Source organism: Arvicanthis niloticus, chromosome 20 (genome assembly GCF_011762505.2).
Source record: "Arvicanthis niloticus isolate mArvNil1 chromosome 20, mArvNil1.pat.X, whole genome shotgun sequence".
Lineage (NCBI taxonomy): Eukaryota > Metazoa > Chordata > Mammalia > Rodentia > Muridae > Arvicanthis > Arvicanthis niloticus.
Genome location: NC_047677.1, coordinates 48149569 through 48174593, shown reverse-complemented (window position 1 = coordinate 48174593; position 25025 = coordinate 48149569). Strand labels below are relative to the sequence as shown.

Below are 25025 nucleotides of genomic sequence, written 5' to 3'. Positions count from 1 at the left end.
TAACATTTGTAGACTCAGAAACATGTCAAGTTAGATCTTTGGGGGGCCATAGATTTACAATTTGATGTCAAGAAACATACTATTTATTTATCTGGTTATGTATGTGTATATGTATGTATGTATTTATTTATTTAAGACAGGGTTTCTCTGTGTAGCCCTGGCTGTCCTGGTTTTTCAAGACAGGGTTTCTCTGTGTAGCCCTGGCTGTCCTGGAACTCACTCTGTAGACCAGGCTGGCCTCGAACTCAGAAATCCACCTGCCTCTGCCTCCCAAGTGCTGGGATTAAAGGCGTGCGCCACCACCGCCCGGCCGACCTCCAGTTTTTTCTTTACTTTTTTCTTATTTGAGGACAGGTCGGCGCCATCATCCAGATCCTACTTTTCGGACCTAAGAAACCCAACCACGAGCGACCTCGGTGGAGCGGTCTCCAGTTCACAGGGTTAACGGGGAGGCGTGCAGGTACAGCAGCATCCGCTAGGCGGCGCTAGCTCCGCCTCGACCTTGCTCAGGTGCCTTTGCACATGCGTAGTGCTTCCCCCACCCACTTCACACACGCGTACTTCTGACGCAAACCAGAGGCCTCAGGAAGCCGAGCGGAAGTGCAGCGAGCTCCGCGCAAAGGAGAGGGAGAGGAGGAAAGAGAAAGAGCGGATCCGGAAGTAGGATCCAAGGAGTCTCGTTCTCTCGCTCCGGCGGGCCAGAAGAGTCGCGACTCAGGGGGCGTGGCCCCAGAAGCGGAGGGTACTGTGATTGGCTCGCGGTCGCGGCGCTGGCGCGGATTGGCCTCTGCGAATTGAGCGGTGAGTTTACAGCGCGGCGGTTGAAATTCAAAAGTGGCGGGTGTGGCGGGTGGCCTGGGCCGTCTGTCTCCCTCGTTTTGTGGCGCGAGCCCATGAGAGGACGCGGGTCTCGGGACACCGGGACCCTGTCTGCTGCCTTTGCATCCCGTCCTGTGCGGACCACCGTAGACATGCAGGCGCAGGTGAGTGCGGCGGAGACGGCATCGCGCCACGAGCGGGGGACGCAGGCCGGCCAGCGGGCCGCCCGGAGACCCGCGTCCTGGGGACGAGTGTGGACAAGCCGGCCTGCAAGGGGAGGGTCGCCCCGCCTCGCGCCCTGGACTCTAGCGGCCGAGTGAGTGCGGGCGACACACAGCGAGCTCCCCAGGACTGTAGCAGCGACGTTGAGCGCCTCCCCCCCCCGCCCCGCCATTCCTGTCGTGCAGCAATCCCGTGTCCCTCAGCCCTCTCTCCATCATTTCCCATTTCGAATTCTCAAGCGGATTCGACATGTTTGTGCTTCTCAGTTCTTGCAGATCGCCTTGTGGGAGAAGCGAGGGTTCTGAGAGGCCTTGTCGCTTGTCCGCAAAGCACATTCCTGCTGATGTCCTGTTGTGTTGCCTTCTCTTTGCTGCTGGATCTGGATGGAGGAAGAGGAGAAATGGGGGCAGTCTGCCCAAAGGAGTCCTTATCCCTTCGTCTGTCTCTTTCTTTTGCTCATTTGGACTGGTTGACTAGTTTACGGATGCCCTGCTCGGTCACAACCATCCAAGGTGTATGTGTGTGGCGGTTAATGGACTGATCTCTCTAGTGTCAGGAAGGGCCGGCCTGAATTCTTTGTTTACTGGTATTTCAGTCTAGACCGACTCACAGTCTAGTTCAGCTTGAAGAGACTTTCTGGTGTACCCAGCATCCAAATGGAGAGCATTGCACTGTGGCAGGTGACAAAAAAAAAAAAAGAAAAAGAAAAAAGTTAAGGCTCTCTCAGATTTGTTCGTGCATTATTTGCAGAGCCTCTTCTGTCCTTTCACAGTTGTACTTGTGTAGGAGACAGGAGTCCTAGCTACCAGTGAGCTGACAGACCCTGGGGAGACAGAAATAGATACAGTTTGTATCTCTTTTGGGAGGCAGTGAAGGACTGTAAAGGTTCCAGAGATCGAAGGGGAAGAGAGCTAAGAGGAGTAACATTAACTAATTATGGAGAGTAAGAGAGGTCTGTGGTACAGCACTAGGCGAACCTCCAACAAACTCTGGGATCAATAATCCCCTGAACCAAAAGCAGCAAACCTTTCTGAGGTCAGCTGTGCAGAGGCTCAGACAAGGGTTTTGAGGTTCAGGCTAGTTGTCTCAAAAAAAAAAAAAAAAAAAAAAAAAAAGAAAACAAGCAAACTTAAAAGGAACAATATATATTTGATCTAGTAACCTGAAGCTGGTAGCGTGCTTAAGAATAGTAGGGTTGGCTTGTTGTTTTCTTTGTTTTTTGTTTTTGTATTTTTGGTTGTTTTTTTGGGGGGGGGTGTAACCCTGTTTTCTCTGTATAGCCCTGGCTGTCCTTGAACTCATTCTGTAGACCAGGCTGCCCTAGAAATCAGAGATCTACCTGCCTCTGTCTTCCAAGTGCTGGGAGACAGCAGTTTTGGTGGAAGGGTTGAAGTGAAATTTGTTGAGGAGAACCCAGTGATTCTCACTCTTCCCAATGCCAGAGGCCCTTTAATACAGTTTCTCATGTTGTGATGACCCCACACCATAAAAGTATTTTTATTGCTACTTCATAATTGTAGTTTTGCCACTGTTATGAATCGTAAACATCTGATATGCAGGAGACCTGATATTTGACCCTGTGAAAGGGTCACTCCCATAGGAACCCTCAACCTGGCCCACAGGTTGAGACCCACCGGTGCCCTGGGTACTGTTTTTGAGAAATTTTGCTGCAAAGGTCAGTAGCTGCCAGGGTACACTGTCAAGAGAGGAGTTTTTGAGGCTAGGGGGAAGTGCCTGAGCTGGCGGAGGTGGGACTGGTGTAGTACTCACAGGGAGTGGGTGTGTATGCACTTGCTGGATGTTGGGTGCCTCTGAGAGATGAGGTCATTGTGTCTGTCTTTGCAGCAGGGACAGAGGCATTTATGCTGGTTAGAGTTGTCCAGAACTGTGGGGAAACACAAAGGTAGTGCATTTCAATTACTCAGCAATAAGGTTGGGTTTTTGTTTTCTGAAACAGGGTCTTACATGTTACTCTGGCTGGTATAGAACTGGGTAGAACTGGTTTCAAACTCAGAGATCCACTGCCTCTGCTTCCAGAGTGTTGGGATTACTGCTCCTGGCTCCGTTGTTGTCATTTTTAGGAAAACATGAGAACCAATTTAGTGAACATCATTTTTTTTAAACATCACTGTCAAGGTGTGACTTTTTTGACATTGTGATGTGATGTTCATTGTTCTCTAGAAACATAGCTGCCTCATTTATAGCTTAACCTGCCATGCATGTGGCTGTGGCAGCTAAGGAATTTTAAGTTATAGAGACTCTGTACCGCCTTGTCCTGCCCTGTTCCCAACCCCACCCCAGCCATGTAGCCCAGACTGACCTGGAATTTTATGTAGCTATGGACTATGGCCAGGACAGCTTCTTTTATTTAATGCATCTGCACAGAAAGTCAGTCAGTTGAGTGCAGGGTTCACAGTGAACACTAGCTGAGGGAAACTAGAAATGGTGGGTGGCTCGTGTCCATTGCCGTACAGCTTAAGTGGTGATAACAGCTATCAGCTTGTAAATCTTAGGATTGGTAACCAAAGCTCTGTGTGTGTGCGTGTGTGTCTACGTGTGTGTACATGTGCGTGCATATATGTGGTGGCATACTTAGAAATCAGAGGACAACTTTCTGGAGTCGTGAGCCCTGGGTGTTACACTGAGGCTGCAGCAGGTTTGGCAGCAAATGCCCTCACCTCCTGAGCTACCTTGCCAGCCTTGCCAGCCTTTCTGTCTCTGTGCTGGGCACTGAATGGCTCTTGTTGCATGTTCTGCTCACAGGCTGTCTCCCAGTCTTTTGTTCAGGTTTCCAGTTTTAGTTAAACAGTCTTGCTGGCCTTGAGCTTGGACTCTTGCTGCCTCACCCTCTCCAGTAGCTGGGGTGACAGGCATCTGCCGTCATGCCTAACAGATTGGTTTCCTGAAGCTGGACCAAAATAGTTTAGTTCACTGGACTTTATAACATGTGCAGAGGGACCAGGTATGGTAGCATATTTCTTTAATCCCAGCACTGGGGAGGCAGAGGCAGATGGATCTCCATGAGTTTGAGGCCAATAGAGTCTACAGTGTGAGTTCCAGGGCAGCCAGGGCACAGAGAAACCTTGTCTCAACCCTCCCCACCCCACCCCCTCAAAAATATGTGCAGGGGTATGTGAGTGAGTACTAGGCAGTTCAAAATTTGGTTTTATCAAAGTGCATTCTTGCAGGACTCCATCTTGATGAGCCTGTGTCTTATTAAATGTTTAGCTGTACTTCTGCGTTAAGTTTACTACCAGATGAGTTTGCCTCACAGACACGTGAGCTAGCTAGTGCTTATGGAGAGTAAGAACCCCCCTCTCCAGTCTTCATCATGGCTTCTCCAAATTCCTCCCTTATGTATTAAAATCAACAGTTCTGTCCTCATAGAGACACTTTTGTACGAGAAGTACAGTTGGTGAGGGCGCAGATGAATGCTGTGCTTCAGGCGGAGGGGCTCGGCTGCTGGATATACTTGTTGTCCATCTGCCTGATTCCCCAGAATCAGCCAGGATGGGAGCAATTTGGGTTTGGGGTAAGACTACAGACTTTGGCAGTGGGCTGGTTAATACATACACTCAGTCTCCCCAACAGCCTTCAGCTTTCGGCCCAACAACCAGTCCCCCTGCAGAGCTAAACTAACCCAGACCCTCCTGGGACACAGTAGGTGCCCTCGGGTCAGCTTAGGCTTTCTTAGCTTCTGCCCCCCCACCATCCCCTTGGCTCCCCCTGACCTCTGACACCAGCCAGTCCCTAATTTCCCCAACACTGGCTTCAGGAGACCTTTTTCCTCAGCCCCATTGCCAGTTTATTTATCACTTGCCTCTCCTGGGTGGACAGAGTGTAGCCCCAGTGCACACGCGCGTCCTTTGCACCAGCCATAGCTCTGTGAACTAGCCAGTGCACAAGTGTGTCCTTTGCACCAGCCATAGCTCTGTGAACTAGCCAGTGCACAAGTGTGTCCTTTGCACCAGCCATAGCTCTGTGAACTAGCCAGTGCACAAGCGTGTCCTTTGCACCAGCCATAGCTCTGTGAACTAGCCAGTGCACACTCATATCCTTTGCACCAGCCATAGCTCTGTGAACTAGCCAGTGCACACTCACATCCTTTGCACCCGCCAAAGCTCTGTGAACTAGCCAGTGCACACTCATATCCTTTGCACCAGTCATAGCTCTGTGAACTAGCCAGTGCACAAGCGCATCCTTTGCACCAGCCATAGCTCTGTGAACTAGATTCTGTCCCAGGCACGCTCTCAATGATAACGGTGATTCTGTTGTTAAGGAAGTAGATAGTTTTCTACAGTTTAGTTCCTTTTGGAGTTCCAGGTGGATGGTTACTTAGAGAATGAGCTCTGAGAAGTCGGGACTTGGTGGTCATCACTTCACCAAGTGCCACGCCTGCTGCTCACGGCCTTGCTGGGTGAGTGACGCAGTCTCTGACGATGACGTCACTCATCTTTTCTCTTCTACCTACCTCATTTTCAAATGCTCACAGTTAACTCCCCACCTCCCACAAGGTCTTGCTTATATATAACCCAGACAGGCCAGCATCAAACTTGTGATCCTCCTGTCTCAGTTCCTGGGTGTGGGACTAGAGTGTGCTGCTTCATGTGGTTCGCAGTTCAGTTTTCACATCTCTCAGGTTCTCCTAAGTCAGACCTCGGAGCTTCTCCCCCTCATTACAGCATGCAGCCAGCACAGTCTCTTCCCTCTTGTCTCTCTTCCCTTTCTGCTGAGTCCATGTGTTGATCTCAACAGGACACTGCTGTTGATGGCATGTGTGCCTGTTTTTGCTAGGTTAGCATGCTTGTCCTTGAGCCATACTTAGGAAGCCGACTCTTATCCAAATTGCTACTGAAAGGACCTTAAAGGGCTGGCGAGAGCTTGGGGACTTGCTGCCAGCTTGAGAACCCGACTGGATCCCCAGGACATGGTGGCCAACAACAGTGTAAGGGGGTCTGACTCCCTCTTGTTGGCCTCCACTGGTCTTACATGGCATGCTGAACAGATCTGACCAGAGCGACATTTCACCTCATGAAGTGTGCCTTCCCCCATTTGGAGAATGACTTTAAATGGTGTGAGGGATGAAGCATTTGGGACAGCACTCTGTAGACAGCCTGCTCCCCCAGCGCGCGTCCCTCGCTTTTATCTAAGGTCCCAGCGTTGACTAGAAGGGCTGTTGGCTTTGTGGCTGTACTGTTGGGTGGTTTCTGTGTTCCAGGAATAACCTTTCTAACCCTGAAAGGTAGCTGCAGCACGAGATCCTCAGTCAGTGCTCGCTGACAGTCAATACTGAGAAGGAAGGTTGAAGGGAGCTCAAAAGGGCATTTGTGCGCTTTTGGTTCTGTCTTGTTCTTAAGAGTCTCTTTGCCAGCAGGGTGTGGTGGCACACGCCTTTAATCAGGGTGCTTGGGAGGCAGAGGCAGGCAGATCTATGTGAGATTGAGGCCAGCCTGGTCTACACAGAGAAACTTTGTAGAAAGAAAGAGAGAGAGAGAGAGAGAGAGAGAGAGAGAGAGAGAGAGAGAGAGAGGAAGGAAGGAAGAAAAAAGAGAAATTTTGTCGAAAGAAAGAAAGAAAGGAGTCTTTTTTCCCAACAGAGGCCCCCTTTGTTGGAAGTGAAGAGGAACTTAGAGCTGAACACAGCCCTGGTCAAGTCCTCATCCCGACTGCCCCTGGCAGGAAGCAGGCTCAAGAGGGGTCCTGACCAGATGGAGGATGCCTTGGAGCCTGCAAAGGTAAGATATGTTTGGAGAGCAGAGAGTCAGAAGTGGGGGAGGGATAAAGACAGGTCACTATGGAACCTCATCTTTATCTCTCCCCAGAAACGAACACGAGGCATGGGTGCAGTGACCAAAGTTGACACATCCCGCCCCAGAGGACCACTCCTCAGCACAGTGTCACAGACTGCAGGTGGGCTGTGGGGTGGGGATGGGGCCAAGATTATAAAATTCTACTGTTCTCTTACTCCTTTTCTTTCCAGTTTATTTGTTTCTGAGTCGATAATACCCTTTCACTTAGTTCAGAACTCCAAAGGCACACACGTTGTTAGGTGGAATTCTTTTTTTTCTTTAAAGACTTATTTATTTTATGTATGAGTCCACTGTCGCTATCTTCAGACACACCAGAAGAGGGCATCAGATCCCATTACAGATGGTTATGAGTCACCATGTGGTTGATGGGAATTGAATCAGCACCTCTGGAAGAGCAGTCGGTGCTCTTAACCGCTGAGCCATTTCTCCAGACCCCAAGGAGAGTCATCTTATTTCCAACCCTTTAACATATATACATATCATCAGTGCATGCCACCTAAGTGTCGTACCGTCTCTTCTTTTCCATCCTCGGACAGCTCAGAAAGGCCCTAAGAAGACAGGACCTCGTGGGTGCTCTACTGCTGGCACAGGTAATAGTGCCTAAGCTGGGGCAGACCAGGGCTCTGGGGCCATGTAATAGGAGCAGTGACGGAGGGGCTCTGGTCCTACCAGTCTTCTAGGGGAGGGCTGGTGTTGGAATCACATCTGGGGATTTGCACATGTTAGGAAACACAGCCCTTGAGTTTGTTTGTTTTACAATCTTATTTTTTCTTTTTTTCTTTTACTTTATTATGCACACACACACACACACACACACACACACACACACACAGAGGGAGGCAGCATTGAATCCTCTGGTGCTAGAGTTAATAGTGGTCACAAGTCTCCTGACAGGGATGATGAGGCTTCGGTGAGAGCACTTGCCATCTTTGTGGTTTTTGATGATTTTTCACTGTAGCTGTCATATCAGCCTCCCTAGTGCTAGATCACAGGCGTGTCCTATGTCCTACGTGGCCAGCCTGTAACTCCATGTCAATTCTTCTCTAGTGCTGAGGAACCAGAAGCCAGCTCCCGCTGCTCCTGCCCAGAAGCCTGGCAGTAGGTGACACATAAACATGGGTGAAAGGCTGGGAGGGGAGATGAGGTGGTAAGTGCCCAGAAGGCTCCATCATCTTTTGTCTTCCTATCAGGAGAGGGAAGAGGTAGCTGCGCCTGGGGTATGGAGGCCTGAAGGGTAGAAGGCCCAGACTCCTGACCTTTGTTTGCCCCTTCTGTGTCCACGTTAGCATCAACTGCTCCTGTAGTGGTAGGGAAGAAGCCTGGCAAACGTCCTGCTTGGGACTTAAAGGGTCAGTTGTGTGACCTCAATGAAGAGTTGAAACGCTATCGGGAGAAGACTCACACGCTGGACCGGGAGAACCAGGAGCTTCGGGAGCAACTGAGAGAGGTCCAGGAGCAGGCCACGACCCTGGGGGCAGAGCGGAACACCCTGGAAGGGGAGCTGGCCAGTGTACGCACCCAAGCTGAGCAAGGCCGGCAGAAGCTGGAGACGCTGAGTGCCCGTGTCCTGGAGTTGGAGGAATGTCTGGATACCAAGGAAAAGCTGGTCCAGGAGCTTCAGAAAGAACGGCTGCAACTGCAGGAGGAACGGAGCACACTGAGCACCCAACTGGAGGAGCGGGAGGTAAGGCCAGACCACAGGTGCCCTCCCAGCAGAGGCCATGCCTGCCTCCCAGCAGCGTGTCTGCACTCAGCTCCTCTGAGCAGCTCCTCATACTACCTGTGCTCCTGCCCCTCCCTTGCTCTGCTCATGGCTCCAGCATTCCTCCCTCTTCCCTTCTGTGAGCTCTGGTGAGCTAGCTCCAGGCAGATGGCATGGCTGTCTCTCAGACACTTTTTTGTTGTTGTTGTTGTTGTTTTTCGAGACAGGGTTTCTCTGTGTAGCCCTGGCTGTCCTGGAACTCACACTGTAGACCAGGCTGGCCTCGAGCTCAGAAATCCGCCTGCCTCTGCCTCCCAAGTGCTGGGATTAAAGGCGTGCGCCACCACTGCCCCGCTCTGAGGCACTTTTGAAGTGCATGTCCACCTTACCTAGCTCGCTCCTGTGCTTGAGTGTTGCTCTGAGACATCTTCCTGGATGTCCCCTTTCCACTCCTCCTAGTGCTGGGGCTTTCTTTTCTTTTTCTCTTTGGCAGCAGGGGCTGGGGATTACTGACCTGCAGCTCACTGTTCTGGCTGAACTAGCCAGCAAGGTCCAGGATGCTCCCGTCCCGGCTCCTCAGCTCTGGGAGCGCATGTTCACATAGTCATATCTAGCTTTTCTTTGTTAAACATGGGTGCTAGGACTTTTAACTCCTGTCCTTCTGCTTTTACATCAAGGGTAGGATGACTGAGATCTCCTATGTCCACGGGACCCCAACCCCACTCCTATTTTCTTTCCTCGTCTTTACCAGACTGTGAAGTCCATTTGCCCGTCTTGGCACAAGACTTACTCTGTTGCATTCCACCTTGTCTCTCTGTTCTGGACAGAGGAGGTTTCAGGCCTCAGAAGCAGCTCTGTCAAGCAGCCAAGCAGAGGTGGTGTGTCTTCGGCAGAAGACTGCAGCCCAGGTGACCTTACTGGCTGAGCAAGGAGACCGGCTCTACGGGCTAGAGATGGAGCGGCGTCGACTCCACAACCAGCTGCAGGAACTGAAGGGCAATATCCGGGTGTTCTGCCGGGTGCGCCCTGTCCTTGCAGGGGAATCCACTCCATCTCCTGGCTTCCTTGTATTTCCTCCTGGCCCTGCGGGACCCTATGACCCCCCAACCCGCGTCAGCCTTTCACGGTCTGATGACCGGCGCTCGACCCTGACAGGGGCGCCAGCGCCCACTACCCGCCATGACTTCTCCTTTGACCGGGTGTTCCCACCAGGGAGCAAGCAGGAGGAAGTGTTTGAGGAGATCTCCATGCTTGTCCAGTCAGCACTGGATGGCTACCCTGTGTGTATCTTTGCCTATGGACAGACAGGCAGTGGCAAGACCTTCACTATGGAGGGTGGGCCTAGGGGAGACCCCCAGCTGGAGGGGCTGATCCCTCGGGCCATGCGGCATCTGTTCTCTGTGGCCCAGGAGATGAGTGGCCAGGGCTGGACATACAGCTTTGTGGCGAGTTACGTAGAGATCTACAATGAGACCGTCCGAGACCTGCTAGCTACTGGAGCTCGCAAGGGACAAGGGGGCGAGTGTGAGATTCGTCGGGCAGGCCCAGGGAGTGAGGAGCTCACTGTCACCAATGCTCGATATGTTCCCGTTTCCTGTGAGAAAGAGGCAAGTCGGGACTGGAGCAGGAGGGTGGGCAGAGCAGGGTGAGCGAAAGCTCGGCAGGGACGAAGGATGCTGTGAGGGCGGTGCCTCCTCAGACTGAGAGGGTGACACACTCTTCCTGCCCCTTAGGTTGCTAAGTTCACCCTAGCCAGGATGGCTGCCTGACTGTTCCTGTCTCAGGTTCTTAGGAGCCGCTTGATTGCTCCTTCTCTGGAGGTCTTCAGGCAGCGAGAGCATTGCACTGTAGCCCTGGCCACCTTAGAACTCAAGGCAGGCCTGTCTCGGCCTCCTGAGGGCTGGGATTATAGGCCTGAGCCACCACACCTGGCCTGGTTTTATTTTGAGACATGGCCTCACAAGAACCCTTGAGATATTCCCTCTGTGTCTCAAGGAGCTTTGAACTGCCAGTTCTCCTTCAGCCTTCCAAGTGGCTGGCATTATAGGCTTGTGCATTAAGACCCAGTGGGTCGCCGGGCGGTGGTGGCGCACGCCTTTAATCCCAGTACTTGGGAGGCAGAGGCAGGCGGATTTCTTGAGTTCCAGGACAGCCAAAGGCTATACAGAGAAACCCTGTCTCGAAAAAAAAAAAAAAGACCCAGTGGGTCTCCTGTCTAAGTGCACACACACTTATACCGCTCTGCAGTTTGGCTCCAAAAGGGCAATGGCGCACCTCACCAGCGTGTCCTGCTCTGACTGCCTGTATCCCTTCTTAATCCTAGGTGGAGGCTCTGCTCCACTTGGCCCATCAGAATCGGGCTGTGGCCCGCACTGCCCAGAATGAGAGGTCCTCACGCAGCCACAGTGTGTTCCAGCTGCAGATTTCTGGAGAGCATGCTGCTCGCGGCCTGCAGTGTGGCGCTCCCCTCAACCTTGTGGACCTGGCTGGGAGTGAGCGGCTAGACCCTGGCTTAACCCTAGGCCCTGGGGAGCGTGATCGTCTTCGGGAGACACAGGCCATTAACAGCAGTCTGTCCACACTGGGACTCGTCATAATGGCCCTGAGCAATAAGGTAGGAATGGATGCATGGGCAGGTGAGGTGGGGGGCCGTGGAGTGAGCCGTGAGAACCGTGTCCTGACTGCCTGTGCCCCACCCTCCAGGAGTCTCATGTGCCCTACCGAAACAGCAAGCTTACCTACCTGCTGCAGAACTCTCTGGGTGGCAGTGCCAAGATGTGAGTAGAAGGGAGAGATTGAAAGGCCTTTAGAAGGAACTAGAGTCTTAAGATGAGGAGGAAGAGAGGCAGCTGTGCATGTTTATTCAGCCGTGGCAGACCACTGATGTGGGCTTGGACTCTGCTCTTTCCACAGGCTCATGTTTGTGAACATTTCTCCTCTGGAAGAGAATGTCTCCGAGTCTCTGAATTCACTACGCTTTGCTTCCAAGGTACAATGACAATCCTGCTTAGTTTTCTATTCTTGTGGCAGGACATTATTGGGGGCTTACAGTTTCTGAGGGTTAGGGTCCATGACCATCATGGAAATGGAACAAGGCAGTAGGCAGGCGGGCGGGCGGGCAAGGCCGCAGCAGTACCTGAAGCTCATGAGCGCCTTGAGTCCAGCCATGAGCCTTTCAAACTTTAGAGCCCCTCCTCCCTGCATGGTACGGGGCGCGCACACACACACACACACACACACACACACACACACACACACACGCCTCTGACAAGGCCACACCTCCTATCCTCTTCACCAACTGGGGCCCAAGTATTCAATCTCTGAGCCTATGGGGCCATTCTCATTGGAACCATCCCGTCTTCCCACACTGTCAGGACTCCTGGCTGCTCACGGGCGTCTCCTTCATGACTCCTGGTTTCTAAGCTAGGACACATCTATGCAGAAAGGATTTAAACTTGCTAGCATCTTGGGTACTGCCCACCTGATTCCATTTTTAACTGCTGGCATTTGAATGAATATTTTTAGAAGAAATAACCAGAGTCAGGACTGTATTGCAAGGACAAGCCGTGTCCATGTTCTGAGACCGCTCGGATATGTGTTTGTACTGTCATCCCAGGCTGCTGAGCTCTTCAGAAGGGCCCCAGGATTACTCCCAGTGCACTGGGATTGCACATTACTTTTAGCTCTGTGTAGGATTCTACCAAAGTAACCACTGCTGGGCTGGTGCATTTCCACCTTGTTCCGATTGCAAACGAGGCTCCATTGTAGTTTTGTATAACTGTATTTTCCAGTTACATCTATCTAGAGAAATGCTCCTTGGAATGGAGCTGCCAGAACAAAGGACATGGACAGATTTGTGAAAATTTCCCAAGTAGACATTGAAATTCTAAATCTTACCCAGCTAGACAGTCCCCATGACCTCATTTTCATCTGTTGTAGGGATAAGCAGGCCTCAGATTCGTTACTATCTGCCTTGGTAGGTGATTTTCTCCTGGTTTCCCCTTTTCCTGTGGGTAGAAGAGCTCTCTGAGTTCTGACTTAATTTGGCATCTGATCATGACTGGCTCTGCCCTCTGCCAGGCGGAGCTGTCAGGCAAGTCAGCACCTGCACCACGCGTGCTGCCTGGAAAGTTACTTGGCCTGTTGTCACTTAACAGGGCTTGAACCGGGTCCTCTCATAGTGAGCATGTGCTTGGTGAGCAGCCTAATTTCTCAAAGCTAATGAGCAGCTTTTAGCCATAGATGGTAATCATGTTTTTTGTCCCAGCACGTGGGAGGCTGAGGCAGGCCAATGTCTGTGAGTTCGAGGCCAGCCTGGTCTACAGAGTGAGTTCCAGGACAGCCAGGGCTACACAGAGAAACCCTGTCTCAAAAAGGGGTCCGGGGTAAGCTTTAAAGTGTTTTACAGGTTGGACAGATGGCGCAGTGGTTAAGAACGAACACTTCTGCTCTTGTGGAGGACCTGAGTGTAGCTCCCAGCACCCAACATCCATCCCTAACTGTAGTTCTAGGGCCTGCTGCATACTCTGCAGGCATCCTACACAGAAATGAATGACTCTTTTTTTTTTTTTTTTTTTTTTTTTTTATGCATATGAGTACACCACCATTGCTCTCTTCAGATACACCAGAAGAGGGCACCAGACCCCATTACAGATGGTTGTGGGCCACCATGTGGTTGCTGGGAATTGAACTCAGAACCTCTGGAAGAGCAGTCAGTGCTCTTAACCACTAAGCCATCTCTCCAGCCCCCATGAATGACTCTTAAAATTAAAAAAAAAAAAAAAAAGTATTTTGTGTGTGGTTAGAGAATAACTTGTAGGATTGTAGTACTTGTTTCTCTCCTTCCTTGTGGACCCTAGAGATCAAACTTAGGTTGTCATGTCATCAGATTTGGTGGCAAGTACCCTGCGGCCCTCAGCCCTAACATCTCCTATGTTAATGTCAGCCCTCTATGGGACAGGAGGGGTGTAAAGTCAACTTCTCATGCCAGTTATCTGTAAATGTAACTTTGGTTTGTAAAGATTTATTTATTTTATTTTTATTTATTTATTTGGTTTTTCGAGATAGGTTTATTTATTTTTATTTTATGTGTATTGGCGTTTTGCCTGCATGTATGTTTGAAGGCGCCAGATCCACCTGAATTGGAGCTACAGACAGTTGTGAGCTGCATGTGGTGCTGGGAATTGAACCCAGGACCTCTTAACCACTGAACCATCTCTCCAGGTCCTAAATGTAATTTTTATTCTCCTGTTGTCTCCAAGGCTTACTGCCTCTGTCTGCTGTCCTGGTCCTGGTCCTGGAAACTTCTAGCCTCCATTCAGTCTTATTTAGGCCTAGAATAGTTTCAGCCTCTGAGGCTCGATGCTGATTAAGTTCACCCTTGTTCTTTCTGAGCTTTCACTGGCTGATTCAACTCAGCTGGTCTGGCTCAAACTCTCCCAGGTGACTGGCTTCTCTCAGCTTCTCCTGAACTGCTCTACTTGGCCTCATATTAACTCTGGCAATCTGTTCAAATCTTCTGGCTCCTTCTCATTCTCTGGCTCGTTTGTCTTCACCTGTGTCTAGCCTGTTCTCTTTCTGTAGCTGCCTCTGTAAAACTGTAAAACCCAGTAAAACGACCTGTCTCCATTTCCCTCTGCACTACCCCCTCTTACGTAGCCCCATCTTCCTCTCTTCTCCTTACTTGGGCCGATCCTATTCTGTCAAATCTTTCTCTGATTCGTCACTTTGTCTGCCACTCAATTAGACATCATTTTCAAACATGGCTGCTTCCTTCTACACACTAACTCCATCTTCATTGTTTGAGATTAAAGGTGTGTACTAAGAGCGAGTGCATTCCAGCCAGAGGGATTAGAAGCGTGTGCTGAGGCTGAGCCACACCTCAGCTAGAAACAGGTTGTTTTCAGTAAGAACAGTCTGTGGGCTCACAGAGTGGTCAGATGCCCTGCAGCGCTGACCTTCTACCCACACCGCCCAAGTGCTGGGTCATGGCAGCGCCGCTTTCCTGTCTGTACTCACGACGTCCACGTCCGTCCCCAGCTGCCTCAGGATGTCTCTCTTGGTGATGCTTGTCTGGTGTGGGCATTCATCTCCCTTGGAGGAGGATGGGCCTGTTTGCTGAGAATGCTTGTTTAATGTGCAGCGGGGCCTCTCCTCATGTACGTGGTATTTATTTGAAGTGGGATGTCTGCCCTGTTAACACCATATTCAGACACTTGGTTGCTCGCTCTTCCTCAGAGTTGTGCTGTTTGGTAGTTTGAGACTTGGTTTGGTTATATTGGTGATTCTAGTTCAAATTCTTGGCCTATTTAATAGCTGGGACAAATGGTGTACCTGTCACATCATAAGTACCCGATCTAGTTCTACATTTATTAAGTGTTTGCTTTGTGTGTGTGTGTGTGTGTGTATGTGTGTGTGTGTTTGTGTTGTTAGAGATATCCCAGAGCCCCTGTGTGTGTTCAGCAACTGCTTTACCACTGAGCCACCTCCTCCATCTTTTTTTTGTTTTGTTTTGTTTTTTGTTTTTTTTTTGTTTTTTTTGTTTTTTGTTTTTTTTGTTTTTTTGTTTTGTTTGAGGCAGGGTCCCAGGTAGCCTAGGCCAGCCTGGAACTCATCTTTCTGCTTGCTTGCCTGTCTAGTGCTGAGACCTAGACTTGTGTTCCTTGATTCTCAACAGTGAGTTTATGAAATAGTAATTCTAGATCCATGCTTTTGTTAGAGGGCTTTTCTAATCAGTGTTTGCTACTCATGGCTTTCTCATGAAGAAGCCTCCTTACAGAGTAAAAGCACACCTCAAGGACACTGTTGTGGATCAGTCCCCGACCACTGTGGTACAGCAGAGGCAGGAAGTGTGTGCATCAGAGCTATAGTGTGCTATCGCCTGTTAAGCTTTAAAGCTGTGGACTAACTGTGAAAATACAAAATTGATAACATGTGGTAGTGATTACCTGAACTATTGAAAAAAATGGCACCAACTAGACTTGTTCAGTGTAGGGGTAGCATAAACCTTCAATTTGGTCAAGGACACATTGTGAAGGACACTGCTGTGGTGAGGTGGACATATTGATATTGTGTAGGGAAATGTGTGTGCAGAGTTCTTTGGTTGATGAGTATTCTGTGTGCTTGTATGTCTGCACTATGTGGGCCTGGTGCCTAAGGAAGCCAGAAGAGGAGGCTGCATTCCCTGGGACTTTAGTTAAAGACAGCTCTGAGCTGCTGTGTGGTTCCAAGGTCCCTTGGAATACAGCCTGTGCTTTGATTGATTGATTGATTGATTGATTGATTGATTGATTTATTAAAATTTAGCTGAGTGTGATGGCACATGCCCTTAATCCCAGCACCCAGGAGGCAGAGACAGATAGCTCTCTGAGTTTGAGGCTACCCTGATTTACAGAGTGAGTTCCAGGACAGCCAGGGCTACACAGAGAAACCCTGTTTCTAAAACAGAGAGAGGAAAACAAGTTGTATTTTATGTGAATGTTTTGCCTGCTGAGGTATCTTTACCACATTTGTACTTGGTATCTGAGGAGGTTAAAAGAGGGCATTGGATTTCCTAGAACTGTAGTGGATTGTTTTGAGCCACCATATAGGTGCTAACAACTGAACCCAGGTCCTCTGCAAGAACTAGTGCTTTTAAACACTGAATCATCTCTCCAGCCTCAAGATGCTGAGTCCTTTATAGGTTTTCAGTATTGAGTTCCTATCCTTATGGGCACACGGTCCATATGACCCGTAAGCTTTTATGAAGAGGTGGGTGATACAGATGCTTACATACATGACATCTGTCAGTCTTCTCTACTCACTCTTCCTGATCCTCACAGTGCTACATCTTTGGTCAGTAAGTACCTTCAAGTAAGCTCCTGTCTCATTTCTTTGGGCTGGGCAAGCTCTATACACTAAGTAACAACCCCAATGCTCATGGAGCCTTTGATCTGTACCTAGTAGTAGTCTCTGTTTCCAGTTCTCTTCTGTGGTGATACTTTTTTTCTCAGGAGCCCTAGTTCTCAAAGGAATTTAATGTCTTGATGTTTTTGTAGGAAGGTTTTGCGGTGTCTAGTCCAGTGTGGTTGAAAATGGAGACCTCTCTGCTGCTGTGGTCTTTGTGTAGGTGTCACAGTTCGCTTTCTAATACTGTGGTAAACACCATGAGGAAAAGCAACCTGGAGTAGGAAGGGTTTAGTCCGTTGTCCAGGGGTGTCAGGTCAGTAGCTTCTGTAGGCCGTAATGGAGTGCCGTTTACTGCTTGCTCCTCCGAGCTTCCTCAGCCGGCTTTCTTACACAGCTCATTAGGGACGCAGCTGTTCCAGGGGTAGCACTGGCCCACAGTAGGCCGGGTCCTCCAACATCAGTCCCTAATTAAGAAGAGGCCCTGTGGCTGGCTTACAGGTCAATCTGATGGGATATTTTCTCAGTTGATGTTCCCTGTTCTCAAATGAGGGAGGGGCAGCCTGTGTCACGGTGACATAAAGATAAGCTAGCACCATGGAGCTTCGTCTCTTCAGACTCTGGTCTCCTCCACTGTCCCTCCAGGGGATCCTGCTGACCTGCTTCCATGGCCCTTGTTATTTCAGGGATTCAGATGGTGGGCCCAGCACTGGGGCAGAGTGAGAGGACTCCTGATCTGCAGACCTTGGCTCTGTGTAACCCTGTTTATTGTTTACAGGTGAACCAGTGTGTTATTGGTACTGCTCAGGCTAACAAGAAATGAAGATGGATCCGAGCCTGAGTCCCGTGCAAGCGAGTGTGCGTGCGCCTGTGTTCCGGTGTATATGTATTCAGTGGGGTGGGGGTTGAGACAGGATTTTATTTGCCAGACATTATGTACTCAACTATCAAATAAAGAAAATTTGCTGTAGATTTCTTAATCTTAGATTTAAAACTGTGTACATTTGTTTTGCCTGAGTGTATGCATGTGCACCATGTGCGTGTCTCCTGCTCCTGGAGTTCAGAAGAGGGCTCTAGGTCCTCAGGAACTGGAATTAGGGATCGTTGTGAGCATCAATGTGGGTCCTGGGAACAGAACCTGGGTCCTCTGCAAAATCAGTAAGTGCTCTTAACCGCTGAGCCATCTTTCCAGCCCTTGTTACAGCTCAAGCTGTTTTATTAGCTGCCAGAGGAAGGTATTGTAAATAAATACCATAAGCATGTAGGAATGTCCTTTTTGACATGCGTTTTGCAGAGTGAGGCTATGGGCTTTCACTTGGCGGGGCACACTCTGCCGTCCTGATGCCTCTTCACTATCCTTCAGCACAGGGAACTGTGCCCATAGCTTCCCAGACTGGGCCCTCTGTGACCAATTTCTTAGGACTGCCAGGCCCGGCCCCAGCCTGGAACAGGAATGTTCTTGTCTGGTGAGAGTGCCAGCGCACTCCACAATCTCTTCCTTTCCCTGCCCACCGGTTCGAACCATGGTTCCGTGCCGCCTAGTGCCCATTGGCTGGTGTGGGCGCGTCACCACCTCAGTACTAGTTCCAAATAGCCCCTTGTCCTTTCCCTCCCTGGAGGAGCACAGCCATACCAGTGCTCTCGCAGCGGGAGGAGTGGCTGTGTGCCCAGGTGCGGTGCGCAGGCGGGGTTACGCGTGCGCAGAAGGGCGGGTCGGCAGGAAGCGTGAATGGAGAGGGCGGTGCTGCGTGCGGAGGCGGAGCTTGGAGTGGCCACGGGGGCGGGGCAGCTAACGGATGTGGCATGGGGCGGGGCCCGGCCCTGACCTGCAGGCTAGCTGCCAAGAAGGTTATTTCCTGCTGCCCTCAGAGCAAGCCTCTCCGAAAAGGGGGCTGCAGGAATTTTCTCGTCCTCCCTCACCGGCCGCGCCCCCAACAGCGCAGCGCCCTCCAGGCCTGCTGGAGGTGAGGGAGGTGCTGCCTGCCCGCCCCTCCGTCTTCTCCTCCCCTTAGTGCTCCCCACCCTCCACTCTCCTCCCTCCTTCTGTCGACTCCTCCTGCCGCTGCTGCTGCTTTGGCTGCTGCGTCATACGCCCCAGAGCCGCCAGGACGGAGGGGCTGGGCCCGGGGACCCCCTGGCCTCCCCCTGCACGCCCCCCTACGCTCACACTCAGTCTTCCAGTACCGGGGACTCACCCAGGTCTCTTGGGTCTGCCCCTACCTGGCTTCCAGCTGCCCCAGCTGTCACCGGTAAGGAGAAGGCGGGAGGCCCGGATAGGGGGGCAGGGAGCCAGGGGTCGGTGTGCAGGAAGGTGTGGGAGAGCCTCCTGGTCCCAGCTTAGGGTCTGTGCTTGGGCGACTCAAGTCCCTCCTTGGACTGGCAGTGTAGGGGAGTAGAGACTTGGACAGGGACACGCCCCCCTCCTGGGGCACTCAGGGAAGTTATCTAATCCCGGGTCAAGGAGCCCCAAATTTGAGGGTGACCTAACATAACCTGGCACCAGCATGGTGGTTCTAAATAAGACAACACGGGCCTGGGGAGACAGCTGTTTCTACTCAGAAAATGTCTTCAGAAAAGCCCCCAATATCTTTGGGCAACAGATTGCCCCAGTTAGGATACCTCTACACAGCTGGGAAAGGTGAAGTGGTAATCTTGATTCTGCAAACGTCTTTTCACCTGAGGTCCCTAGGAACTGAGATACTACAAAACTAGCAGGCAGGGGAGAGGAAAGGAGTGGAGTTGAGAAGCTGACCAGAGCGACCTGCCTTCTTAGGGCTCTAAAGGATTAGGAGACTGAGCTTGGAGATGCTGGGTCAGGGTCAGGGTTAGGGTTTCTTTATCCGCGCAGTGCAGCTTCCTCGGCACTCACAAACTCTAACCATCCTGTTTCGGAATAGCCCCCCCCAGGATGCAATGGCGCAGCTCCCCCGGCTGAGCCGTTTGGGTGCCCCCTCTCTTTGGGATCCAGCTTCCCCTGCTCCCACCTCAGGCCCCAGACCTCGGCTTTGGGAGGGTCAAGATGTGCTGGCCAGATGGACTGATGGGCTGTTGTACTTGGGTACCATCAAAAAGGTAAGACCCACCTCTGCTCTGGGTCTACCGTAAGTCTCCGGTCTGATCCCACCCCCATTTTATCATCATTGGTCATCATTCCAGGTGGACAGTGCTCGGGAGGTGTGCTTGGTCCAGTTTGAGGATGATTCCCAGTTTCTGGTTCTATGGAAGGACATCAGCCCAGGTGAGACCCTCGAAACTGCAGCCTGTGACGGGCTGCTGTGGGTGGGGATACTGGTTGGAAGCAGGCCTCTGACATTTTGCTCCTTTACAGCTGCCCTCCCTGGGGAGGAGCTGCTCTGCTGTGTCTGTCGCTCTGAGACCGTGGCCCCTGGGAACCGGCTGGTCAGCTGTGAGAAGTGTCGCCACGGTGAGAGGGCGGGATACTTTGATGGTACAGTCGCCCTGGGTCTTTGTAGCATGAATTACGTCTCCTGTCCTGGCCAGTCTTCACCCTGTCACCTCATCTCTCAGTACAGGGAGAGGGAGCTGTAGCTGAAGGTGACACAGGCCACACGAGGCTGAGGTGGCTTGGGGCTAGCTTACATTTCGTGACCGTGCTTTCTTGGGCAAGGCCCTCAACTGCTAGAAGCCTGTTTACTCTCTTGCAATGTTGGGGGCGGGATGGGACACACCCAGCAGGGCCGTGGTCAGGACTTAAATGCACACAGTGGTCTGCTCTCAACATTGTTCTCATTCAGCTTATCACCAGGACTGTCACGTTCCCAGGGCCCCAGCCCCTGGAGAAGGAGAGGGTACATCCTGGGTGTGCCGCCAGTGTGTCTTTGCAATCGCCACTAAGGTAAAGACAGCTCTTTGGCCCTTGTGTGGGAGCTCTCCTCTTCTCTTCTGCCTCTCTGAGGTTCCCATCTGCTCCTCTGCAGAGGGGAGGCGCCCTGAAGAAGGGTCCCTATGCCCGGGCCATGCTGGGCATGAAGCTCTCCCTGCCGTATGGACTAAAAGCGCTGGATTGGGATGCTGGGCACTTGAGCAACAGACAGCAGAGCTACTGTTACTGTGGAGGCCCTGGAGAGTAAGTGAAGGGGGTGGCAAGCTATGGGATGGGTGTTGTGGTGGCAGAGCCCAGGACAAAGGGGAGCAAACAGGGTGAGGGGGCCGTCTGAGGGCCACAAGTGCTGTCTTCCCTTGAGGTGGAACCTGAAGATGTTGCAGTGCCGGAGCTGCCTCCAGTGGTTCCATGAGGCCTGCACCCAGTGTCTGAGCAAGCCCCTCCTCTACGGAGACAGGTGAGCCTGGGATGCTCTCTCCGGAAGTCCCGACTATTTAGCCCTCTGCAGCTTGTATCGGAGGCTCGAGCAAGGTGCATCCTTTGCCCTGCCCATGTACAGATTCTATGAATTTGAGTGCTGTGTGTGCCGGGGTGGCCCTGAGAAGGTCCGGAGGTTACAGCTTCGCTGGTGAGATGGATTGTGTCCTCGATAGGACTCATTTCTGTTCTCCACCATTTTACCCTAATGACTCCCGACTCTGCTGCTGCTGACAGTCTCATGCTCTTCCAGGGTGGATGTGGCCCATCTTGTCCTCTACCATCTCAGTGTTTGCTGTAAGAAGAAATACTTCGATTTTGACCGAGAGATCCTCCCCTTCACCTCTGAGAATTGGGACAGTCTGCTCCTGGGGGAGGTAAGGGCTCTAACGTTTGGGAAGCGGGGTGGGACAAGGAATATCTGCTTTCTGACCCACTGATCCTCTGCCTCAGCTCTCGGACACGCCCAAGGGCGAGCGCTCTTCCAAGCTCCTCTCTGCTCTTAACAGCCACAAGGACCGGTGAGTCAGGAGAGGGAAGTCAAGGGTACGGTGCGAGTCTGGATGAGGGGAACTTGCTACAGCATGGACGGACCTGCCGACCTTCCCCTTGTCCCAGTTTCATTTCAGGGAGGGAGATTAAAAAGAGGAAATGCCTTTTTGGTCTCCATGCTCGGACCCCTCCTCCTGTGGAGCTCACTGAAGATGAAGCACCCACCAGGTCACTGGTCCAGGGGGGATGGGGAGAGTTCTCAAGGATCAGTTTGGAGGGTATATGTACAGAAATGGGGGTCTTGGGGTACCTGGGAGGGGCTGGGGGGATAAGGAGGCCTCTTACAGCTTCCCTTCAGGGCAGGGCCCTGGGGGAGGGGTCTCACGTCCCCTGGGGAAACGACGGAGGTCGGAGCCAGAACCCTTGAGGAGGAGGCAGAAAGGGAAAGTGGAGGAACTGGGGCCACCCACAGCAGCGCACAGTCGGCATGGGTCCCGGGAGCAGAGGGCCCTGCAGGTACAAGGGCAGGGGAATCCCATGGGGCACACTGGTGGGGTGTGAGAAGGAACCAAGCTTGGGTCATCTCATGGCCCCTCTGCCTTCTCCTACAGGCCTCAGTGTCTCCACCACCCCCCAGCCCTAACCAGAGCTACCAGGGCAGCAGCGGCTACAACTTCCGGCCCACAGACGCCCGCTGTCTGCCCAGGTCAGTGCCTGGTCCAGATATGCCCCAGTCATTCCCTTCTCCAGATTTTGTCACCTGCAACTCTTTTCCCTTTCCACCTTCACTTCTGGATTCTTGTCCCAAAGAGATGTGCAGAGCCACGGTGCGCAGGCGCACTAGCGTTAGTATGCGAGCTCTGCCTTTCCCAGGGAAGACATGCTTCCCTGCTTCCGGTGCTGATTTGCCTGTTCCCCAACCTCAGCAGCCCCATCCGGATGTTCGCCTCCTTCCACCCTTCTGCCAGCACTGCAGGGTCCTCTGGGGACAGTGAACCCCCAGACAGGTAAGTGTATCCTGTCAGTACCAGTTCCCTCCTTTCCTTATGCAACCTCAGGCTTCTTGGTCTCTCGAGGCCAGACTAGCATCAGTCATGGCCGCCCACATCTGGCCAGTCTGATCTTACTGTTGTCTTCTCTTCCAGGTCACCTCTGGAACTTCACGTTGGCTTCCCCACAGACATCCCTAAAAGCCCTTCCCACTCAGTGACTGCCCCGTCTTCCTCGGCCCCAGCCCTGACCCCAGGCCTTTCCAGACACTCACTATCCCCTTCTCCCTTGTGCCGTAGTTTGTCTCCGGGGACTGGGGGAGGAGTCCGAGGTGGGGTTAGCTACCTGTCCCGAGGGGACCCTGTTAGGGTCCTTGCTCGAAGGGTGCGGCCTGACGGCTCTGTGCAGTACCTAGTTGAGTGGGGAGGAGGGGGCATCTTCTGACAGCTCACTTCTGCTCACCTCCCCATCCACACACTGGCACTTTCATGCCCTGATCCCTGACCTCTGACCTCACCTACAGCTGGGATGTACCTGGAGAGACAGGGAGTGGTTCTCCCTCCTGCCCAGGCTGGAATCCAGGGGAATGGGGAAGAGTTCCTCTTCTCTGTCCCTTCATGACTCCTAACCCCCCCTCCTCATTTCCTTTGATGTTATTTTGTTACAGCTTTTGAGATATTTTTTAAAACTATTTAACCCTTGGGATTAGAGATTGGGGGGTTGGGTGGTCCAGGATTCCAGACTGTACGACTCTAATAAAGATAAATAAACCTAGCAGGCATGAGTCATTTTGAAAGATGGACAGAGGCACTCTCGACCTTCCCCGACCACATCTATGTCACAAGAGAAAATGCATCGAGAGCAGGAGAGGATTTATTGGGGGCTAAATCATCACGTGAAAGGGGAGGGGGTGCAGGGTGGGGCTTGTCATGGTAGGGCTGTGCCAGAATCTGAAACTGATTCTGTGACCTGGTGCACCCAGTGCAGGTACGGAGGGTTCCCCTGCTCCACAGGCAGTGCAATCACCTCGGCAACTTCATAAGGGTGCACAGATCTGTGGAAGTGATAGGGTGGGGGTATTCAGACACCCAAAGACACACCTCCTAACACACCAACCCTGGACTCCCCTGTAAGTCCCACGACACAGTGTCACGGAGCTCCTATACCAAGATGGGGGGAGTGTCTCAGTGGCAGAGTGTGTGCTTGCCTGGAATGCTTCAAGGCCCTGTCTGGTTCATCCTCCAGTACCACCGCCAAAAGAAAACCTCAAGTTCTTACCGAACAAACTCTGTCAGAGCAGGGACCAGGGAGCTTTGGGTTTTAATCATCTAAAGAGCAAAGACAGACATAGTTCAAGCAAAGGGGTGGAACTGGTGTTAGGGTGAGGGCCAGGAATGTCAAAAGGAGAGGGGCAGGAGGGGAATTTTCTCACCATCAGCACCTCACTATCTTCCTCGATCTTTCCTTTCCATTCATAGCTGAAGAGGTCAAAGAAAGAAGGGAACAAAGTCTTGGGAAAGGAAGATTTCTCCCAGAAAAAGCTTTCAGCCCCTCAAGTGGGATTAAGTTTCTGACAACTCACATGGATGTGACCTGCGGGATGAGGTTGACGCAGGCTGCCAGGCGCTTCTCTACCACTGCCCTGGGGGTGAAGCGAGATCAGAGTGCGCACGACCTGGAGTTCCCCTATCCCCAACTCTCCCTCGTAACTCATCTGGCCGAGGTCCTCACCTGGCGATCTCCTTGGCGACTTTTTCGTTGGGACAAGTGACAAAGGCTGCAGAAACTGATCCTGGAACATAGCCGGAACCAGAGGCCGGAGGGGGCTGGGACGGAGGGCTTCCTGAAGCCATGGACAGCAGAGCTCGGGGTAGCAACAGGAGGCGGGAAGCCACCGGCAGTAGCGCGGGCATCCAAAGAAACGACAAGAGCAGCGTGGCCTGGAGAGGGAAAGGGGTGGGGGGCGGATTCAGTGTCCCCACAACTTCCCCAGGAAAATGCACCAGGGGTGCCTTCTGGGCCAGACACCAAGCCTCTGCCCAGCCTCTTCTGCACCAGGAAGAAAAATATCCCTGAAACTTAAAAGAAACTTGGGACAGCTCCTCTGTTCGGCTGCTGAAGCTCGGGGAGACTTCGAGGCCGGAAGGGGCGGGACCAGACTCACCCCTCCGCCGAGCAGGACGCTGGGCGCCCGCCCCCAGTTCATGCAGCCCGCGCTGGTAGAGAGAAGAAGAGATCAAAGGCCGCTCATTTCACGGAGGAAGGACCCGAGTCCCGGCGGAGCGGCGCCGCTTACCTGCAGCAGCCACGTGACGAGAAAACAGTGCGCACCACGTGACAGGAGCGGCCCTGCCTTCCCGGAGTCTCCAGCCCTGACCAATCCCGGCCCTCGAGCGAGCCGTAGCCCCGCCTCCCAGAGGGGGCGGGGCGTTCGGCCCTCTGGCCAATCGGCAGCTGGATCTGAGGTCGTGCGCCGAAGTGGCCCCGCCCATTTCCGTGAAGCCTCAGCTGGTTCCCGGCGCGGGGTTGTGGGGGGGGAAACGCCGCTGCGGCGGCCCGCCGTCACGTGACGAGGCCTGTCCTTTCACGCGGCGCCGCCTCAAGAGCAGCGAGCGGAGGCCAATCTCCGGCCGGCCTGGCGGGCCACGTGACGTGAGACCTGGCGGCCCGGGCTCTCGCTGCGTCAGGCTGGGGCCGGGGAGTCGTCCTGAGCCCCGGAGTGTGCCTAGTAACAGTCCCCCTTCCCCCGCCCTGGCGCTAGCAGCGAGCTGAGAAGCCAGCTGTC

At 52.4% G+C, this 25025-nt stretch overlaps 3 protein-coding genes across 9 annotated transcripts; 2 read left to right on the top strand and 1 right to left on the bottom strand.

Annotated features, from left to right (window-relative positions):
• Positions 1 to 614: 614 nt before the first annotated feature.
• On the top strand, positions 615 to 17431 carry Kifc1 (kinesin family member C1). Of its 2 annotated transcripts, none has more exons than XM_076916588.1 (11): positions 615 to 801; positions 6639 to 6776; positions 6864 to 6951; positions 7388 to 7441; positions 7899 to 7949; positions 8138 to 8535; positions 9381 to 10160; positions 10877 to 11167; positions 11257 to 11330; positions 11467 to 11542; positions 17216 to 17431. In XM_076916588.1, exons 2-11 carry the CDS (start codon positions 6750 to 6752, stop codon positions 17258 to 17260), a joined length of 1884 nt encoding a protein of 627 aa, XP_076772703.1. In that variant the 5' UTR covers positions 615 to 801; positions 6639 to 6749; the 3' UTR covers positions 17261 to 17431. The 2 variants fall into 2 exon arrangements, with proteins under 2 accessions (XP_076772703.1, XP_034380207.1); XM_034524316.2 differs by lacking the exon at positions 615 to 801 and adding an exon at positions 805 to 983.
• An 834-nt stretch (positions 17432 to 18265) lies between these two features.
• On the top strand, positions 18266 to 23014 carry Phf1 (PHD finger protein 1). 5 transcript variants are annotated; one of them, XM_034524324.2, is made up of 15 exons: positions 18266 to 18686; positions 19335 to 19509; positions 19594 to 19675; positions 19766 to 19861; positions 20193 to 20293; positions 20376 to 20524; positions 20643 to 20738; positions 20841 to 20909; positions 21012 to 21135; positions 21212 to 21279; positions 21377 to 21478; positions 21598 to 21766; positions 21862 to 21956; positions 22177 to 22257; positions 22396 to 23014. In XM_034524324.2, exons 2-15 carry the CDS (start codon positions 19351 to 19353, stop codon positions 22682 to 22684), a joined length of 1680 nt encoding a protein of 559 aa, XP_034380215.1. In that variant the 5' UTR covers positions 18266 to 18686; positions 19335 to 19350; the 3' UTR covers positions 22685 to 23014. The 5 variants fall into 5 exon arrangements, 2 of the variants coding, with proteins under 2 accessions (XP_034380215.1, XP_076772701.1); XM_076916586.1 differs by having other exon boundaries at positions 18267 to 18686; positions 22180 to 22257; XR_013105261.1 differs by lacking the exon at positions 22396 to 23014 and having other exon boundaries at positions 18267 to 18686; positions 21609 to 21766; positions 22180 to 22257.
• Positions 23015 to 23095: 81 nt separating this feature from the next.
• Cuta (cutA divalent cation tolerance homolog) lies at positions 23096 to 24670 on the bottom strand. 2 transcript variants are annotated; one of them, XM_034524350.2, is made up of 7 exons: positions 24537 to 24632; positions 24405 to 24456; positions 23972 to 24180; positions 23823 to 23882; positions 23673 to 23718; positions 23519 to 23568; positions 23096 to 23294 (listed from the first exon to the last, which is right to left on the bottom strand). In XM_034524350.2, exons 2-7 carry the CDS (start codon positions 24444 to 24446, stop codon positions 23168 to 23170), a joined length of 534 nt encoding a protein of 177 aa, XP_034380241.1. In that variant the 5' UTR covers positions 24447 to 24456; positions 24537 to 24632; the 3' UTR covers positions 23096 to 23167. The 2 variants fall into 2 exon arrangements, with proteins under 2 accessions (XP_034380241.1, XP_034380242.1); XM_034524351.2 differs by lacking the exon at positions 24405 to 24456 and having other exon boundaries at positions 24537 to 24670.
• Positions 24671 to 25025: the final 355 nt, after the last annotated feature.

Coding starts and splice junctions, on each gene's coding strand:
- Kifc1 (XM_034524316.2), top strand. CDS start 894: ATGAGAGGACGCGGGTCTCGGGACACCGGGACCCTGTCTGCTGCCTTT. Junction 8,536..9,380: donor CCCAACTGGAGGAGCGGGAG/GTAAGGCCAGAC, acceptor TGTTCTGGACAG/AGGAGGTTTCAGGCCTCAGA. Junction 11,331..11,466: donor CTGGGTGGCAGTGCCAAGAT/GTGAGTAGAAGG, acceptor CTCTTTCCACAG/GCTCATGTTTGTGAACATTT.
- Phf1 (XM_034524324.2), top strand. CDS start 19,351: ATGGCGCAGCTCCCCCGGCTGAGCCGTTTGGGTGCCCCCTCTCTTTGG. Junction 19,676..19,765: donor ATGGAAGGACATCAGCCCAG/GTGAGACCCTCG, acceptor GCTCCTTTACAG/CTGCCCTCCCTGGGGAGGAG. Junction 21,957..22,176: donor GACGCCCGCTGTCTGCCCAG/GTCAGTGCCTGG, acceptor CCCCAACCTCAG/CAGCCCCATCCGGATGTTCG.
- Cuta (XM_034524350.2), bottom strand. CDS start 24,446: ATGAACTGGGGGCGGGCGCCCAGCGTCCTGCTCGGCGGAGGG. Junction 24,181..24,404: donor GCGTCCTGCTCGGCGGAGGG/GTGAGTCTGGTC, acceptor TTCCCTCTCCAG/GCCACGCTGCTCTTGTCGTT. Junction 23,569..23,672: donor AAGATAGTGAGGTGCTGATG/GTGAGAAAATTC, acceptor TTTGCTCTTTAG/ATGATTAAAACCCAAAGCTC.